Source organism: Dendroctonus ponderosae, unplaced genomic scaffold (assembly GCF_020466585.1).
Source record: "Dendroctonus ponderosae isolate FM_Combo_2020 unplaced genomic scaffold, Dpon_F_20191213v2 Dpon_F_20191213_1, whole genome shotgun sequence".
In the NCBI taxonomy this organism is placed as follows: Eukaryota; Metazoa; Arthropoda; class Insecta; order Coleoptera; family Curculionidae; genus Dendroctonus; species Dendroctonus ponderosae.
This window is the reverse complement of record NW_026017110.1, coordinates 23,073,136-23,091,046: the sequence shown is the minus strand read 5'-3', so window position 1 is coordinate 23,091,046 and position 17,911 is coordinate 23,073,136. Positions and strand designations below refer to the sequence as shown.

The 17,911-nt window shown below is 34.2% G+C and overlaps 4 protein-coding genes across 5 annotated transcripts in view; 3 read left to right on the top strand and 1 right to left on the bottom strand.

Moving 5' to 3' along the window:
- Positions 1-73: 73 nt before the first annotated feature.
- On the top strand, positions 74-4,382 carry LOC109543253 (periodic tryptophan protein 1 homolog). The gene is made up of 11 exons (XM_019912873.2): positions 74-392; positions 2,432-2,490; positions 2,555-2,652; positions 2,712-2,900; positions 2,958-3,103; positions 3,159-3,273; positions 3,392-3,556; positions 3,615-3,782; positions 3,838-3,973; positions 4,054-4,193; positions 4,247-4,382. The coding sequence occupies exons 1-11, from the start codon at positions 306-308 to the stop codon at positions 4,300-4,302; spliced, it is 1,359 nt and encodes a 452-aa protein (XP_019768432.2). The 5' UTR covers positions 74-305; the 3' UTR covers positions 4,303-4,382.
- On the bottom strand, positions 4,333-5,220 carry LOC109542733 (thioredoxin-like protein 4A). Its single transcript, XM_019912076.2, has 3 exons — positions 4,979-5,220; positions 4,771-4,907; positions 4,333-4,713 (listed from the first exon to the last, which is right to left on the bottom strand). The coding sequence occupies exons 1-3, from the start codon at positions 5,054-5,056 to the stop codon at positions 4,500-4,502; spliced, it is 429 nt and encodes a 142-aa protein (XP_019767635.1). The 5' UTR covers positions 5,057-5,220; the 3' UTR covers positions 4,333-4,499.
- A 184-nt stretch (positions 5,221-5,404) lies between these two features.
- Positions 5,405-15,018, top strand: LOC109542703 (stromal interaction molecule homolog). Its single transcript, XM_019912041.2, has 10 exons — positions 5,405-5,707; positions 5,765-5,919; positions 6,310-6,542; positions 8,125-8,237; positions 8,516-8,835; positions 8,892-9,059; positions 9,117-9,375; positions 9,761-9,823; positions 13,021-13,165; positions 13,231-15,018. Exons 1-10 carry the CDS (start codon positions 5,554-5,556, stop codon positions 13,601-13,603), a joined length of 1,983 nt encoding a protein of 660 aa, XP_019767600.2. The 5' UTR covers positions 5,405-5,553; the 3' UTR covers positions 13,604-15,018.
- A 430-nt stretch (positions 15,019-15,448) lies between these two features.
- The window catches only part of LOC109542713 (endosome-associated-trafficking regulator 1), a 4,050-nt gene continuing 1,587 nt past the window's right edge, over positions 15,449-17,911 (top strand). The window contains exons 1-7 of one of the 2 annotated variants that reach the window (XM_048670634.1): positions 15,449-15,779; positions 15,841-15,973; positions 16,032-16,168; positions 16,755-16,803; positions 16,899-17,040; positions 17,097-17,303; positions 17,364-17,426. In XM_048670634.1, the coding sequence (XP_048526591.1) occupies positions 15,623-15,779; positions 15,841-15,973; positions 16,032-16,168; positions 16,755-16,803; positions 16,899-17,040; positions 17,097-17,303; positions 17,364-17,426 (888 nt within the window). In that variant the 5' untranslated portion in view covers positions 15,449-15,622. Of the gene's footprint in view, positions 15,780-15,840; positions 15,974-16,031; positions 16,169-16,709; positions 16,804-16,898; positions 17,041-17,096; positions 17,304-17,363; positions 17,427-17,911 lie in introns of both variants that reach the window. The other variant, XM_048670633.1, reaches the window with a different exon arrangement.

The following is a 17,911-nucleotide window of genomic DNA, read 5'->3' as shown; positions in this document are numbered from 1 at the left end:
ATATTCCTATGCTAACTGAATAGAAATATGTCTAGATTGTTTTTGTTAATATTTAATTTAATACTTTTTTTGTGCTTGAAGTGATGAAAAACGCTTCACTTGAGTTACACCTTGACAGTATTCTACAACATTCCTAGACAATTCCTAACCACATTCCTTTGAAAAAATCTTTTTAATTCTACTTTCAGTTAATTTATTGGAATTTGGATTATTCCTGTTATAAATTTCGAATTCAATTACAATTAGACTCGTAGCAGACACATACATAAATTCTCCAGATAGTAAGACAATCGTCCAAACGCACAATGGAGGAATTAGAAGGTTCTAATATTAATTTTGTACCATGCATTAAATGGGTAAAACGTGGTGTGGCAAGAGCTAATCCAGAAAAAGTAAGATTCTATTACAGTTTTAATTTTCTTCTGCCATACGTAACATGCATTTAAAATACTACTGTTCGGTCTTGTTTGGAAAATTATTTTCTTTTTTTTAACCGACTATTTTCAGCAACAATATGGTCCCTTTGTACTAATAATTTAAGAACAAATTTTAGATAATATCGCTCTCCCTTAAATTATTAATTAATTTCTAGAAACAGTCAATTTTTACTCCATTTACTTAATGGTGCATTTAGAGCTTTAGCATGATCCTGATTTGTAAGAAATGTGTGCGTTCTGTACAAGACATTCAATCATACATCTTCAATGTATTTCGGCTGGTGTGTGCTATTTCTGCACATCAACTTTATTGCTCTTTTTCTTATCAATTTCTACACTTGCCTTCAGAATTAATGATATGACCTGGCAGGTTTTTGAATAATGGCAGCATTTTTCCTAGGGTTTATCAGCATTAAAAAGAAAAGAAACTATTCACTCTTAATTTTCAAATCTCTGCTACCATTTTTTCAATACCTGAAATATTTTCTTTGCTTGAGAATTACCTAACTGTACAGGGTGTCCCACTGATAGAGTAAAGTAAGTTTACTATTACTCGTATTGTTTGTTTCAAGATTCTCATCGTCATATTGTGAAGGTGCTAATCACTCTTATTTTGAAAATATTCACAATTGTACAGTGTACACAGCGTGTTTTATAAAAGTTGCCGCGCAGAAAATAACTCTTCGAACAGAATAAAATATCGGTAGTGTATTTTATTTTTCAATTTAAATTACTTTTCGTTTTAAATTTGAGCGAAAATTGACTAGTCTTTTCGTTATTTCGTTTTAAGGATGTAAATTCGTGTTTTTTTTTGTTTTCTCCGCAGTGTTAGACACAAATATTTGAAATTTGGCCAGAAGAGACTATATTAATAATTGGTTTGCATAATATTTTTCTTGCAAACTGCAGAGCGGTTTTAATAATCGTCCAAGTTACCTATTAAAAACATCCGTTTTTAACGACACTCTGTATCTATTCAAGATAAGAAAAACTAGATTTTTTCTAAATATACTGCTGTATAAAATCAACTTTACACTGACAAATTTAGACTAACTTTGAAACTTGATAAATTCGATTAGATCGAATTGATTTCTGTTTGTAGCATTATTTAGTGCAATCTTTTTCGATTATTACGAAAAAGTTGTTATTCAGATAAAGTCTCTAGAGGGTGGAGGGTGGGAACATTGATGAACGTGAACGGATAAATCGATTTTTTGGTACTTCAACACCACAAGCATTTTGAATTTTAGGCTCATCTTGTTTATTTACTGAGTGGTCTCAAAAAATCAACGTTTTGGCCTTGTACTGATAATTTTTTTCTCATAAACTGGTTTTCAAATTTAGGGCTCATGTTGAAGCTAAAACTTCACAAGCGACTAAAGAAAAAAAATATATAACAGGTTACATGAACGAACGAAGCATTCGAAAGTAAACTTCACTTTAGTTGAAAAGCGGTCAGTCACAGATTTCGGAGGCAATTCGGCTATGGCCCACTTTGTATGCAACTTCGTGCATTGAATTTTTGTCTGTAAATGTYTATGCAGTTTTAGATTCAACATGAGGTTTAGATCATTGAAATCGGACCAAGTGCAGAAAAGTTATCGCTGCWAGTCYAAAAAGTTGATTTTAAGAGACGATCCTGTAAATAGTCTKATCTATTAAGATGGCTGAGTTGAGTTTTTTGGTATATCTTTAAACTTTTGTGGTTCGAACCCAAAAAACTGTTTTTTGTCCAACCAGGAGCTTGCCGAACTTTGCAAAATTTTGCCTTTTTTTATTTGCCAGTCTGTAGAAAATTTCCCTGATATCATTTTTATTAAAACATTGGCTATCAGAAAAGAACGGGGACTAGATGACGTATCAACCAGAAACCAAATCGTTTTAAGCTATCAGAATTTATCCAGTTCCAAAGTTAGGCCAAATTTGACTGTGTAATACTTAATCTATATCGCTGTTGAACCTATGCATAAACATCTGGCGCGTTTTTTTTTCAGGTAAAGCTATCTAAGGAAGAATTGCTTGAAATTATCAAAGACACCAAGAAGGGATTTAAGTACGTTACAGTCAAGCTGTTAACTCCGTGTTGTTATCACTAACATATTTTCAAAATTTTTTAGTGTTGCCAAATCTGAGGAAAATAAGAATAGAGAGGGTGTTATGATGGGAGAAAGCAGTTCTGCTGCAGACGAATTCAATTTTGATAACTATGATCAAAGTACTAATTGATTCCAAGCATTATTAAAGCAAATCTATTTGTGCATCATTTTTCCCTAGATGACGACGACACTGCTGGAGTACTTGGAATTGCCTCGTTGGCGGATTTGCCTGTAGGAACTGATACAACAACAGCATTCTTGTTTGAGTCCGATGACTCAGACCGTGAAGATGATGTAATTAAACCAACTGACAATTTGCTTCTGGTTGGTCATGTGATGGGAGATGCCAGTGTATTGGAAGTGCACGGTGAAATTCATCAAAATTCTAACAATTAGTAATTACATTTTAAATTTTGTTAATCAGTGTACAACGAATTAGAAGAATCATTTTACGTTCATCATGACATCCTACTCAATGCATTTCCATTGTGTTTGGAATGGCTCAGTTTTGAAGCACATAGACCTAATGGCAATTATTGCGCTGTTGGTTCGATGTCCCCCGTTATTGAGGTGTATATATTATGAAAATGTATACGTAATGTTTTAAATCATCTTTTTTGTATAGGTTTGGGATCTGGATATAATGAATTCTCCGCGCCCAGCGTATAAACTCGGACAAATTGCCAGCGTTAGGAAAAACCGAGCACATATAGGACACACTGATGCTGTGCTTGCTTTAGGTGAGAGAAACCAATTATAACGGATTTTAACTTAAAACGCACTCTGAATATATCTTTTTGATTGGCATTTATCGAAAAATATGAAATTAATACCATTGATTTTTAAAATCATTCCCAGCGTGGAACAGCAGCTTTCAACATGTATTGGCAAGTGGTTCAGTGGATCACACGATCCGCCTGTGGGATTTGGACACTCGTCAACCAACTACAGTTATAAATTCATTCGAAGAAAAAGTGCAATGCTTGGACTGGCACAAGTTTGAAGGGCAAACCCTTTTAGCTGGTAGTTTGGCTTGCAACTGGAATTTTCCACCAATTTTCTAATTTCTAACTCTTTAAAGGCGGTTGTGACAAAACAGCGCGTGTCTTTGACTGTAGAACTCCAGATCAACATCAGACATGGAATTTACAGGGAGAGGCTGAAAGATTAATGTGGAACTCTTTACAGCCTTTCATGTTTTTAGCTGGCACCAGTACGGGTTATGTGGAGTGTTTTGATTGTCGCAAAGGTAAGAAACGGTTCTCCTGTTTGCAGCATGACGCAAAAACCTTTTTTTGTTTAAGGAAAATTGTGGTCTTTCGAAGCGCATACAAAAGAAGTTACAGGATTAGATATTAGTAGTCAATGTCCTGGCTTATTAGTCACAGCCTCGACAGAAACATTAAAAACATGGGACTTTTCGGATGAAAATATGCCCAAGTATGTGTTTTAAACACTTGAGAATATTTTTGTCCAATGTTACTCATAATTACCAAACACTATACCATTTTTCTCTGAAGGTTGGTGAACGAACGAGATTTTAATATTGGCAATATCCAATGTTTGGAATTGTGTCCAGACTCCCGATTTACAGTTGCAATGGGAGGCGATAAAAAAGGAAATTCCTTAATGGTGTTTAATATGCTAAATATTGATCCAGGTAAGTTCACATGTGCTAACTTGATGTTTTCTAATGAAAGCTTGTATTCGCAGTTAAACACTCGTTTGGTTCAAGGGAATTGGTTCGTTTGGAGCCCGAACATAGGTAACACGTCTGCTATTGATAATGACGAGTAAGATCCATTAATGTACGTACTTTAATTTCCTTAATAAATTGGACTACAAATGATCAGTAGCTTTCTTTTGCCCGAAGTATCACATATATACATCAAGATGAAGGATTCACCAAAGTATCTCAAAGTGCAACAAATACATTAAAAATTCAAGCAACGAATACATTAACAATTCAATATCGGTACTTTGTTGAGTAGTCTTTCGGGGATACTACCAGTCCTCGGCCTTTTCTCGCTCCCCTATAAACAGTTTCAACGATATCAATCATTTCCTGTTTGTCCTCAAGGGGCCAATTAATTTTGTTGTTATTGCCAGTTCCCAAATCAATCATAATGTGCTTGTTTCTGAAGAAGAACATCACCGTGCAGGGGTCATATAACTCGTACCTTAGATCAAATAACTGTTAGCTACATGTGTTACGTACATTCAAACATTGAACTTACATTTTGTTAAAATCTGGAACCTCAGTTATATCAACCAGATATATCACAGCAAAGTTCTTCACTTTCTCTGCAATGCTGTAGACCACTTCGTCCATCTTCATGCAAGAAGGGTCCCAATCATGGCCAAAGCGAATGACCTGGAAGGAAATGGTTTTAGGTATATAATGTATATTAAATGTCATATAATGTATTTTAAACTAGGACTTACTACTACTCGATCTTCTTCGGACAAAATGGCCTGGTCGACTTGCCATCCATTGTGCAAATGAGCTAACATATAAGACATTTTTGCTGTTTATCACTATATCACTTTTATCAATCAAAACAAACCAATAGTGTTGACCACAGATCACAGAGGTTTACTCTGTAATTTGTGCTGAAAACATGGAAACGTTAGTTACAGGTTACGGTTACACTGTTTATATCTTTGAATATAAAACTAACTTAGTTTTATATTCAAAGGTTTATATACTTGATGTGACACGCAAGCTAGTAAACATTAGGAAACAGAGCATAAATGTCCTAGGCTGTGACGTTGCTCGCGAATAATTTTGGACGTAATATTTCCAAAATTTAACTAATGTTGCAAAACTTGACAACATCGTAGCCACAAGAAGGATGACAGTCTGCAACGAAAATAGGAATGTCTTGTTCTGTAGTGTTGGACTTGGACATTGTGGACAGTGTCAATAATATCCTAAAATAAATAACAAATAGTTCTTGAAAATGCTCTGCTAAAATTATTTAACAAGTCCTTATTCGCATTGCGTAATTGTACTTAAGATGTATTACAAAAGTTTAATTTTTTGGCTTGTGCTTAACTTATACAAAAGAGGTATTTGGGCGAGTAATGTTGGATTTTCAGAAGAAACTAGAGCTAAGACGCCGCCTGTTCAAAGAAACCCCTCATCCAGTGATTTTCATGTATATACTGAGAGTGAGTTCGAGCATGTAATACGGGCATGTTACAAAGTCTAATTTAATATTCGTTTAGGCCAGCTTCATGCTTTCGACAGCTGCAGTTATGATGATTTTGCTTGCCTCTCAATGGCAGCCAGCGACAAACATGGCTTGGATTCAATAATTACTTTACACAAACAGCTTGATGATGATGAAGATGGAAACATTGATTATGCAGAGTCTGATGATGTACGTATACCTATTGCTTAACACATATATCTTAGTAAACAGACTACAAATTGCAAAAAGTTTCCAATAAAATAAAAACTTTATAGTCTGCCATTAACATTTTACTTCAAAGCAAACTCACTGATTTTAATTGATAGCTATTACGTTACAAATGCACAATATAATTTGAAATCCACTAGGTGTATAAATATTTACTTTGCCAAACTCATAGACAATGTGTATTTGATGACATTTGTTCCAATGCCAATTACTTGTTTCTTGATATTAATTGAATTCCACTATTAAACGGTCTATTTACAAACTTGCTTTCCACCTACATACGTGGCGTTCAATTCAAACCTGCTTTAAAACTCAGCGCTCGATTCTAACGATCTATTTTTTTACATTTAGTTTTTAAAAGAAGAGCTGAAATATCACTCGGGAACAGAAAAACGACAAAAGGCATTCCATCAAAATAATGATATGCATATCTCTGTAAAAGAGCTCTGGGAAGCATGGCTGAAATCAGAAGTGCACAATTGGACTGTCGAACAAACCACTGACTGGCTGATCAATAATGTTCATTTACCACAGTATGCACCTAACTTTTTATTGAACAAAGTTAAGGGAGCAAATCTCCCCAGGTAAGCTTGCAAGTTATCAAATGCAGGGTATTTTAAATGTTTTACTTGAAAATGCCACTTTTTACTGCCATAATTATTACCTACTCCTTACTGCCCCAAGAAAGAAAGGGCTTTTAGATATAGAACAAATCTACTACATCTTGCCATTAAATCATGAAAAGCAACTGATCTGACCCCTAAGTATTTACCTGAATAACCATGTGTTTTTGCTAATTAGTTCTTTTATTGTGTGGCTTTTTCAAAAATTAGTATTTAGGTCCATCCCAGTCAACCCCTTTCTGTAATAACCGCTCGCTTTATCATTATTTTATCTCAATTCGCGTTAATAAACAGGATATATTCTTACTTCAGTCATCGTTCTTGATGATTTTGCAACGTTAATATTAGTCAATGCATTTTGAGGTAGTAAAAATTTTCACAAACCTATTGCTTAAAATTCCTACATATCGTAACAAAACTATTGGGATCGAACTCAAACCTATAAGGACGAGTCATTCATCAACTTTTGACTAGGAAGCCGCCAAAAAGCTTAAATTTCGGAAATGATTCAAAATGTCTGATTCTTTTGAAATTCCTCGTTTTGCCAGCTTAAATTGATCAGCAATTCGTTGCCGTTTCAAGGAAAGAAACAAAGTTATTGGCAAACTTGAGCCTATAGAAGCAACTTCAAAAATTGCATGAAATGAATTCAAAATCGAAACGTTTTCCTCTTATGGAACGCTATTTTCTCTGTAAAGGTCCCTCGAAAGTGAATTTCCAACATCACTAATTTCTGCAAAAATACCTAAATGCCAAATTTTGGCTTGCATAACTAGGAATGAAAAAGAAATAATCTAAGCAATTTAAGAATCTCTTGGGAAGCGTTACAAATATCTCCAACGGCTGATTGTGTTTCGATTCTTTACATAAAATCGACTAGGTAGCAAATGACACCAGTATTAGTTTGCATAATACAATTTGTTAAAAAAGCGATAAACATGTAGCCAATTTTCCAGACATGCAATTATTAAAATATTGTGCTGCCATGTCAAAGTGGTTTAAACGAAACGGGTATCTGTTATAATGTGACTAGGTTGCATATTTGAATAGATTACTTATTGGGAGCAGTGTTAAGTGCTGATTTATTCCCTCAAGAACATATTTCAACCTCGGTTAATTTAGCAATGTTATTGAAAAATGAATGTGTTCTATTCAACTGTATAAATGCTGAAAAAAACCTTAGAAACTATTTTTTTATAATCTTACATGCTTTCCTTGTTTTTAGCAATACCCAATGATTGAACCGTCTCTTTAAATGCATTAGCGGTATTTAACATAATACTGCTATATTATTGATTACAAGATAACATTTATCTAAGCAAGGTTGGACCAAACTATTTTTCGTAGCCGTTCAATTAGTGACGATACTCTTCCTTCTTCAGCTGACGATGATATAATGTTGGAAACCTACTAAAGAAATTCGTACCACTAATAAAACGTGTTTGCTTGTTTCGGTTAATTTAAAAATTCGGTCTTATTTTATTTGGATTCCCAGCTGATTGATTTTACATACCCAAAATATTTTTATATACCTAATTTGCAGATTGGCGGTAAATAATGCCAACTACTTGGGCATATTGGGTATAAAAGATCCCATTCACAAGCAGAAAATCTCTCTCAAGGCCATGGACGTTGTTCTATTCGGACCACCAAAAGGTAACGTGATTCATTCCTAATTAAAAGCGGACAGGTCGACAACAATAATCAAATGCTATTAATCTCCCATTTCAATTTCCATACTTTAGTGGCTTGACATTATGCTTATTGGTACAGTTTTCATTTTATTTAACAACTTACTAGCGTTGCAAAGTGGTTTCAAATATTTGTTTGTTTCATTTCAGTGAACTTTTTGAAAATCAGATGGCTATAACTATAAATACCTAACATTTTACCATGCATAACCAATTTGAACAACGTGAATATTTTGTCTGCAGATGGAATAACGTGGAAAGACATCACATTAATTATATCGGCTGTTGTTGTGCTATTCGGCGGTTGGGTGGGTTATCAGCAAAACAAAAAATTCAAAACCCACATGAATCGCATGAATCGCGACATGGACAGTCTGCAAAACTCTGAACAGGCCTTGGAAAAACTACAGAAGCAGTTGGAGGAAGCCAAACAAGCAGAAGATGCCGCCAAATCAGAGAAACAAAATTTAGAAAAGATGCTACAGGACTCCAAAGGCGATATGACCAGCTTAACTAGTGCATACTCTGAAAGTGATGTTACGCATTACAAGGAAGAAATCAAGGTACTGATTAACCTGTTATTCCTCCTTGATGGGAATCTAGAAACCCATTTTTTTAGTCTCTAAAGACACAGCTTGAGTTGACACAGGCTGCCTTTAAGAACACTTGCTATCTAGCGCCGCCTGGTTTACAACAGTGGCTCCAATTAACTTACGAATTGGAACAGAAAAGCTATGACAAAAAAAAGATGTCCGCAGAAAAACAGCTCCAACAGGCCAGAGAGGCTGTAAGTCCCCATGAAACATATTTATTGTTCACCACTTTTTTATAAGCATCATTTCAGTGTGAGAAATTGAGGAAGAAAAGATCTAGTTTAATTGGTGCCTTTGTTTCTACTCATGGCAAAGCCATAGACGATGTGGATAGAGCCATAGTGGAGGCACGCAGTGCTTTAAACGAGGTGACGTACGAGCTGCAAGAAAAATCGCATCGCTGGCGCCAAATCGAGCTGATGTGTGGTTTCCCTATAACTGTTAACATCGGCCTGCAGACATTAGAAAATACATTGTATAAGAAACATGATAGATTTAATGGATTCAGCGGTAAGTGACAATGTTATTTGCCATTTGTACCGGATATTTACCAAAGTACCAACGAACCAAAGATACGTTTACCTGCATAATTTCAAAATTTAGTTTTAATTGTTTGTGATGATAATTTATTATAAACACCAGCAAGGAGTTGAAAATATGTGTTTCCTTGTTGTGTCCAATATGATTGGCGTGTTGTACTTACCGATTACACGGAGATTTGAAACGAGAAGTTGAGGGGCTGGCGCCGCTAATTGTCTTAAGCTTAAAAGCATAATTCTTATGGGCGGAGCCCACATATTTGCAATATAAAAAACTAGCATTAGTGAAACAAACTCGCATGAAGAAAGTTTGGAATAACGAGTGGATAATCATATATAAAAAATTTCTATTTCAGTTCGCATGAATAGCGTGGATGATCTCGACATGAATGACGATGCGGGATCAGTCTACGGACTAGGTAAGCAGGCATCATTTGAGGAAGAGTCGGAATAATACACATTTGATTTGTTTGAGTTGTACTTATGGGCCAAGTGAAAAGTAGCTGTTGCAAAAATAAATAACGTAATTTTTTATATTAAAGCTAAATATTCCGGTCTAATCAAGCAACTACACAGTTACTCTTCACGTGGTTAATCAAGTTGTACATAAGCACTTGTATTTTATTAAGTAATCCCAACTCCTCTATCCTACCAGATTTTAAGGTTTGCTTTAAGTTTTATTACCTTGCCTGTTCAATTGAACTATTCCGCATGCTTAAGCGATACTTGTTTTAGTTGTTAACTGCTTGGAAACATTACCAGATTCTATCAAACCGTTGCTTTTATGGTCGCCAGTCTTATATTGTAAAGTAGACTTTGGCTGTGATAAAAATAACCAGTCTGTTGCACTTGTAACTTTATTTCCTATTAATACACTAACATGGAATCTCTATATAATGGTTATCAAAACTAACTTAAGTTGCAACTTCTGCATTTCATAGTAAATAGTAGTAAGGTAACTGAAAATAGAGATCTGCCAATTAAGGACATCGTGTGATCTGATTATCTGTAGTTACATTCAAAAGAAAAATCAAATGACTACTATAACACTGCGAGGTAGAGCTATTTGTATAAATTATATTGTCGGATATTTTTAATGTACATAAATAGCCTTCAATAGCCCTTTTATATTTTTAGCTTATGCTTTTGCGTTATATTTACATCTGGGCCAGTACTAGATGTTAATAATCTGATTCTGATTTCTGATTCACCTGAGATGTTGTTAAAAATTAATTAGCGAGATAAACTTGGCGTTGCTTTCTAAATTAAATATTCGGCTTATATCAATTTGCTAAGGTTTTATTTACGAGCCGAGTTACAAATTATCGTATACCAAGTGCTGCTTGAATGTGTTGCATGTCTTGCTTGCTCCCTTACACAACCAGGAAAATCACTGAAGGAAAATGTACTCATTCTGCCCGAATATGACAAAAACCCGAACACTTAGGTTTATTTTGGCTTATTTGAGCTACATTTATGTAGTAAACTCGCGACCTCTAATTGCCCCAATAGCAATTCATTCAAGTACATTGTACAATTTTATCCTTTGCACTAGTAACAATGTTTACCACGAATATTTCGTAAATAGGCACTGTCAATTTCTTATCTAAATCGCCAATTTACTCTATTAAGTATTTAATTAATTTCGCAATGTTTTAACTGAAAACGAATGGACCAAAACTAAGCTTTTCACTAATTTACACAAAACCTGCACATTTTTAAAATTGTTAATTGTATTGCAAATTTCTCTTTTTACTCACTAATTTGTATTTTATTATTGTTATTAAATCATGACTGAAACGAATGAATAAAACGCATTTCAATCCCAGCTCGAACAAGCTTACTGCTATGCTTATGTTTGATAGCACTATTTTGGCCAAATAAAGAAAATATTTTCAAGTCTAAACAACATTCCGCGTTCAGCTAGTTTACAAACAGGTTTAAGCAAACTGTGGCCAATTAAAAAAATTCAGATAGTGTGGAACGCATCTGAAATAAGTAGACGAAAACACTCCTTAATCGAGTCCGATGGAAAATACTGCTGTGATAAGAGAGTAAAAATATCTAATTATCACTTTGCTCGCAACGTAATTAAAAGTTGGGATTCATTTGCGTTCTAATCCTTATGGTGAATCTTCTAAAAACCCTTTAAGGATATATTGCATGCCAAACCCTTCAAGTTCTTCGGGTTATTTTTTTGACGCTCTGTAACTTGCATTTTGGTCATTATTATTTTTATGTTTTATTTATGTACATGTATCTAAACATTATCAGACTATGAAGGCTTTCACGGCCGGTTAAATTAMATTTAGAAATGTTTTCCGGGCTTTGAAGCCGTGGTCTATCGGAATTTTTTCCTGACGTTTCGTCCACAACTGCGGTGGACATTTTCAAAGGCGATGAGGCAGTGGGCGAAGTGATTAGTCGGAAAGCACGGGAGATCACTTCGCCCACTGCCTCATCGAAGAAAATCAAAAAGAAAATCCGATAGACCACGGCTTCAAAGCCCGGAAAACATTTCTAAATTTAAATATCTAAACATTGTTTTTCCAATGCGCTATATTTTTAATTAATATCCTAGTTTGTGTAGTAATGTTCCCAGTTGTATTTAGATGAACAAATACAATAGTTACTGTATGCTTGGTTTCAATTTTGTCATTCCTACTTCTCTACAACAAATTTTATCGCGATTTTTTACGACTATTTAAACGTTAACCCTTTTGGCTTTAAAATGTAATGGTTTTATTTACCAAATACGAACATGTGCACGTTGAAATTACTTCCATTTTAGTTCAAATACATGGCAATAACTAATCGAGGCCATATTTGGAAGAAAATATTGCTTTTTTTTGTAAATCTGTAAATCTGCATTGGTTATCAGATGGAATTCTACATCGGGAATGCATGTACAATTGACTATTAATAGTTAATTTATCAAATTGTTCAATTATTGACAATAGCAACATTGTGTTTACCAATTAACAGGATATTCAACCGTTAGCGCACAATAAAACATTTGTTTAAATAAGTTAGTGTCAGTCGTACCGCAACGCTATTCCGTTTTAATTTTCTGTTTTAAATGAATCGTTTTAATAAATCGGATCTGTATAAAGTGCATTTTTATTGGTCAGCTCTATAAGGAGTGAAAACAAAGCCAAGCAGGGGTTTATTAGGTCAATTGGATTAGAATTGTTTGGATGCATATGTATACTTTGTTGCATACAAGTAGTAGTAGTAGTGTTCTTTAGCGATAGTGCTGATTGTAAAATATAGTGTCTGCAATGACGGATTATAGATGTGCTTTAAGTATACACTTGACTTCAGCTTGCTAGCTGATCGCAAAATATGCATTTAACATGCTTTTTAAATGTAGGTCGTTCGGAAAAAGCACTACAAAAAATTACCCGGTTTTACTTAATATTTTGGACCTTTACATGAATACATGCAACCACATACATACTTTTATGTGCACTTGACATTGGTGTTTTTAAAAACATAGATCTATAAGCAGAAACTGCTTTCTTTCCGCACTTGCAATATGATCTGTCGATATTCAATAACGGTTCCACAATTTCTTCCACTTTTGATTAAGTTTAATTTAATTGCATTTTTGCAGCCCCTTCTTCCTACTCAGAAATGCCCCTTCATCACATGGCATCCCTAAACGAAGATGAAACATCCGGAAGTGAAAACGGGAAACAAGATGAGAATGCCAATAATGAATCCAAGTCAAATGATTTCAGTTTCCAAATAGGTGGCACGTAAGTATTTTTATTTGATATGTACTTTAACTTTAAATCGATTTACATCATACTGTTTCATCTAGGCCTTTTCCTCAAGAAACTGCCAGTAGAACTAATTCCAATCTGATATCGAATCACACCAAATCAGCTAGTCAATCCAATATTAATGTAAAACCTATCGGACCAGGAAAATCTTTTACCAGGTCTTTGACTCAGGAGATGAACGTGGAAGAGATCTCTTTAGCAAAATCTGCGGCTTCAGAGGGCAATTTGGAATCAGCCAAAGCGCGTCCTGCCGCCATTCCTGAAAAAGCTTGTTTGCCGAAAAAGGCAATTTCTATCGAGGATGATATTTGCTCAACCGACTCCTCACTAATTGAAGATGGCGAGGTGAAAAAAAAGCGGCGCAAGTTGTTCACGTTTTCGAAGAAGAGCAAAAAGGGTGAAAAATCGTGAGCATGCTCTCTTAATTTCCTAGGGCCTAGTTAGTAGTTTTAAATGGTGCGAATAAATGTTGCTTCTCGATAAAACAAACAAGCTCATAATTTTGATAAAAACCTGTGTTTTTAGAAAGGCAATCAGTTTTGGTAGGATGACAATAACGCTATAAACTATAAGTTGAATTTTACTGACAAACATGGCACATTCCACTGAAATCCCGATTTAGTTTTTCAAACCAAAATTGCAAACATTCTAGAAACACAGTTACTATTTATGTGACAGCAATATAATACTTCCCTCAAGTGCTTTATCTGCATACATACGTTGCAGAGTCCAATCTAGCAATAAGTATTTGCTTGTGAAATGACAAATAAACAATTACTATTGAAAGCAAATATCAAAAGCTGTTAATAAGCAATTGAAGAACTTGTTAGTAAAAATCTTTGACGATAATACATATGTGAACAACTGAAAATATATGTTTATGGTGATATTTGATTATATGTGAATATTACGTAACAGGAGTGAGCACACTGGAATCTTCAAACAGATCTGAAAACTACATGACTTAAGACGGTTGTAATTTTTTTTAGGACTTGGGACTTAAGAATTTAATACTTAATAAACTATCTATTATGTCATTACATAAAATGATCGTTTATGTAAATCTTCAGTATATTACTGTAACTAAATTTCAACTGTATCAAAATACTGAAAATTACCAAATTTCAATAATTTAATTTACAATGTTTTATACATTTAACATGATTTATGTGTTAATTTTATGATTTATCATATCGAGATTGACAAAAAGTCACTGAAAATCCACTACTTTTAAATGAGCCGTTGACGAATTTTCGTTGTGTATGGATTGTTATTCGCGTTTATTATTCGTCACCGTAATTGTGGATTGTAAAACCCATTTCCACCAAATTTTGCTAGTTACAAAACAGTGTCCTCTTAACTGGGTTGTTAGGTCTTTTGCATTATATCACTTATTTCATCTGCTTCAGAGATTTGAATATGTATTCCATTATAAAGTAATTAATTTAATTTTAAAGTGATACAAGAAACCAATCAATTTGCTAAGTGTATAATACTGACTATAATAAATGATTGCACTTTGTAACTTATCTGCAATTAGTAAAAGTGATAACGCGGTTGTAACATAGAGAATATCCACACTTAAACTGATTTAGATAAATTCTTTAAATTCTCGTTGATAATAAGACATTTTTATTTAAAAAATCCCGTATTTTGTGCGAAAGGTGCGCTTTCTGATTTATTCGATAATGCTTAAAAGTTGCTTTTACGATTAATAGTCCAGTTTTTTCTTAATTTGCTATTATTAGCCAATTTCTGAATCCCCACTGTGTGAGTAGGTCTATGTATTGATTTTCGTTTAAACATGAATGCTTTGTTTGCAAAAATGTTTAATTTGTACTTCACATAGTGATACCCTTAACATGATATTTATATTGTGATACTAGTTATCTAACTTTAATCGAGGTGTAATCATTCGATCATGTATTTCTTAACATGTATATTTTTTTTGCTGAAAAATTACCTAAATTTCCTCATTTGAATTTTATTTTTAAAACGAGCGTTTTGTATATCACCATATTATCCTTGTAGGAAAAACTGAAAAATGTATGCATTTTGAAGAAATTCCCCAAAAAAGTTAATTTTAATTTTTTGAAAATTAATTTTGAATTACAAAATTTTTAGATAGGCCAATTAATATTATTTAAAATGCCAAAAATTTTATCAAAGTAAGTAATTTTTGTAATTAATTTAAGTTCGTAAAACTGGAAAAATATTCAATAAAGTGTATTTACCATTTAAAAACTTATTTTGAAACAAAATTCAACTTGATTCAACTAAAACTGCTGTACTATTAATGCCCAATGTGGCATCATGTACAGAGAAGAATAGAAATTTCCTGTCAAATAACTGTAGACAGTACACAGACAGTAGACACCAAAAACAACAAAAATAAAAGTAAATAGTTTGTAATTGATGAATTAAAGTAGGATGTCGGGCAAAGTTCCGGGTAACAATGATAAGAATAACGACTCAGACTCGGAAGAAAATAGTCGAGGACCTCCCCGGAGTCTTGCGTTAGATTTAGGGGACGATTGTGTGTATAATGTTGACGCCAATAGGTTAGAAACCCAACCAAATGCATCAGGTTGGTTTTTTCGTAACTATCTATGGACAACGATTTATTCCATGTTCTTATGAATGAATAGGGGCTACAGGAACACAGGAACGTTCGAATCCGCGAAGGGACGAAAACCCCTTTTCCTTTAGGCACTTTTTGAGGGATTGCTCGAATGGAAACAAAAACTACCAATCGCAAGGCGCTCGCCCCAAAGTTTATAGGTACTTATTTCACCAATTTTCTCCATGCGAGTAACTACATTTACTATTTGCTTTTAAGGGATGGCCGATCTAGGCATGTAACACCCCCTGAAAGCCCACAAAGATCCACTCAAAGGCCCAGGAAAATCGGAGAATTCAACTCAGCTTTGCCTGACTTTGTACAGGATCATCTAGTCATTGAACATTGTTTTTTGGGTGAGATCTAGTTATTACTCTACAGAGTCTTTGCCAACCTGTTACCTTAACATTCTATGAAATCTCCTAGTTGTTTATGAGATGTGTTTCCAGAGGTGAAAATATGATAATTTAATTCAACCTACTTTTGTCCGAGAGTTGAAGTAGCTTCAAAATTACATTTGTATATCAGTTCTTGCACTTTGAGCACAGGTAAACATTGAACTCGAACGAAATGACAACTTTTTGGATACCCTGTATACCGACTTTTAAAATCCCTAGGTTTATTCTCCTCTGCATTTACCCACAAAAAAAAATATTCCTGGCCAATGTCTCAACGATATGCAGTTTTCGAGATAATGTAAAAATGTGATATACATATTTTTTCCGAAGCCGAATCAAATCCAGCACGCAATGTACAAAAAACAACTGTAAATTATTTTATACAGGGTCATTAAATTTTTTGTGTTGATTTTAAAATACTGTAAAAGTATGTATTCAAGTTACCGCAGTTGCATCTTGATGCTTTTATATTTTATATATTGGATTTAATATGTTTTAGAAAGGAATAATAAATCTGCACCTACTTTTGACTTGAACTTGCCAGATTTTGCCCATGGAGACCAACGCATTCCTAGTGGCCCAAGTGTTTCCAGGTGATTATCTGAAAAATCAATAATACAATATAGAAATTGACTCCATATTTATTAGTGTAACAAATTGTGCTAAAACACCAACGTTTCATTTTCAGATCAAACTCCATAGAAGATCCCTCAATTGCACCAATTCCATTAGATTTACCGGGGCTATCAATGGGCAATGCTTTCCCTTTGGATCTACCTAGGGCCCCTAAACCAAAGGCCGCAGAATGCAGGGCCGTTCCTTTGGAAGAGGTTTTCCATTTATAATTCCGAATATTTGCCTGACATTTATCGTTAAATGTATTTAGGTGGGAAACTGTAAAAGTCTTCCAGACTTTCTAACAGACGGCCCAGTGCGAACTAATGCCGGCGCAGTCACTCCCTCACCAACAGATAGTGCAAGTGATAATTTACGAGAGCCATCCAGATGTGCCCGCTGCGTTGAATTAACATTCGAATTAACACGGTCGAGACAAAAACTTACTCGCTCTGAGGATGAAGTGGAAAGGAACTATGTAAGAACTTGCAACACTTGTCTAAGAATTTTCGCAATTCGAAGTATTTGTTTCTTGCAGAGGCGAGCGGTAGTTGCAGAAAATACTATGATGAGGCTGAAGCAGGAATTAAAGTCTGTGAAGGTAATATATTTAGCTGTAGATAAGTTCTATATTGTTGAGGCGGATTCATTTTTTACAAACTTCTTTTTGGGTATTTCGCCTCAAAAATTTTTGTCTTTAAAAAAGACAGAATTTCCTCACGTCTTTTATTACAGATTGATAAATAGTGCTCCTATTTCGCAATAAGAACGAATTATTTATCAAAAAGTAATCAAGAACTATCACCTAGAGGCTATCCTGCGACACACTTAGGCTCAAGCTGTAAGAGAAAATTCCAATTAGTAAAGAAATTAATTTGAAAAAATTACCTTGATGTTTAGATAGCTATTTTCTGCTATCGTTATCAAAAGAACCTAAATGAACCTAAAAAAGAGTATGTTAATAAATTGAAAGTAAAAAAAAACTTAAATGTCACATAACTGACAATTTGCACAGATGAATTATCAGAGCGAATTTTCATATACTGTATTATCCTACTATTGTTACACAATTTATTAACATACTCT

Bases quoted from the DNA above. Each gene is read 5' to 3' on its own strand.
- LOC109543253 (XM_019912873.2), top strand. From the start codon at position 306: ATGGAGGAATTAGAAGGTTCTAATATTAATTTTGTACCATGCATTAAA. The intron at 3,783-3,837 runs GTAAGAAACGGT...TTTTTGTTTAAG, and splicing joins GTGTTTTGATTGTCGCAAAG to GAAAATTGTGGTCTTTCGAA. The intron at 4,194-4,246 runs GTAAGTTCACAT...TTGTATTCGCAG, and splicing joins TATGCTAAATATTGATCCAG to TTAAACACTCGTTTGGTTCA.
- LOC109542733 (XM_019912076.2), bottom strand. From the start codon at position 5,056: ATGTCTTATATGTTAGCTCATTTGCACAATGGATGGCAAGTCGACCAG. The intron at 4,908-4,978 runs GTAAGTCCTAGT...ATTTCCTTCCAG, and splicing joins CCGAAGAAGATCGAGTAGTA to GTCATTCGCTTTGGCCATGA. The intron at 4,714-4,770 runs GTAAGTTCAATG...ATTTGATCTAAG, and splicing joins GTTCCAGATTTTAACAAAAT to GTACGAGTTATATGACCCCT.
- LOC109542703 (XM_019912041.2), top strand. From the start codon at position 5,554: ATGTATTACAAAAGTTTAATTTTTTGGCTTGTGCTTAACTTATACAAA. The intron at 8,238-8,515 runs GTAACGTGATTC...TTTTGTCTGCAG, and splicing joins TCTATTCGGACCACCAAAAG to ATGGAATAACGTGGAAAGAC. The intron at 13,166-13,230 runs GTAAGTATTTTT...TGTTTCATCTAG, and splicing joins AGTTTCCAAATAGGTGGCAC to GCCTTTTCCTCAAGAAACTG.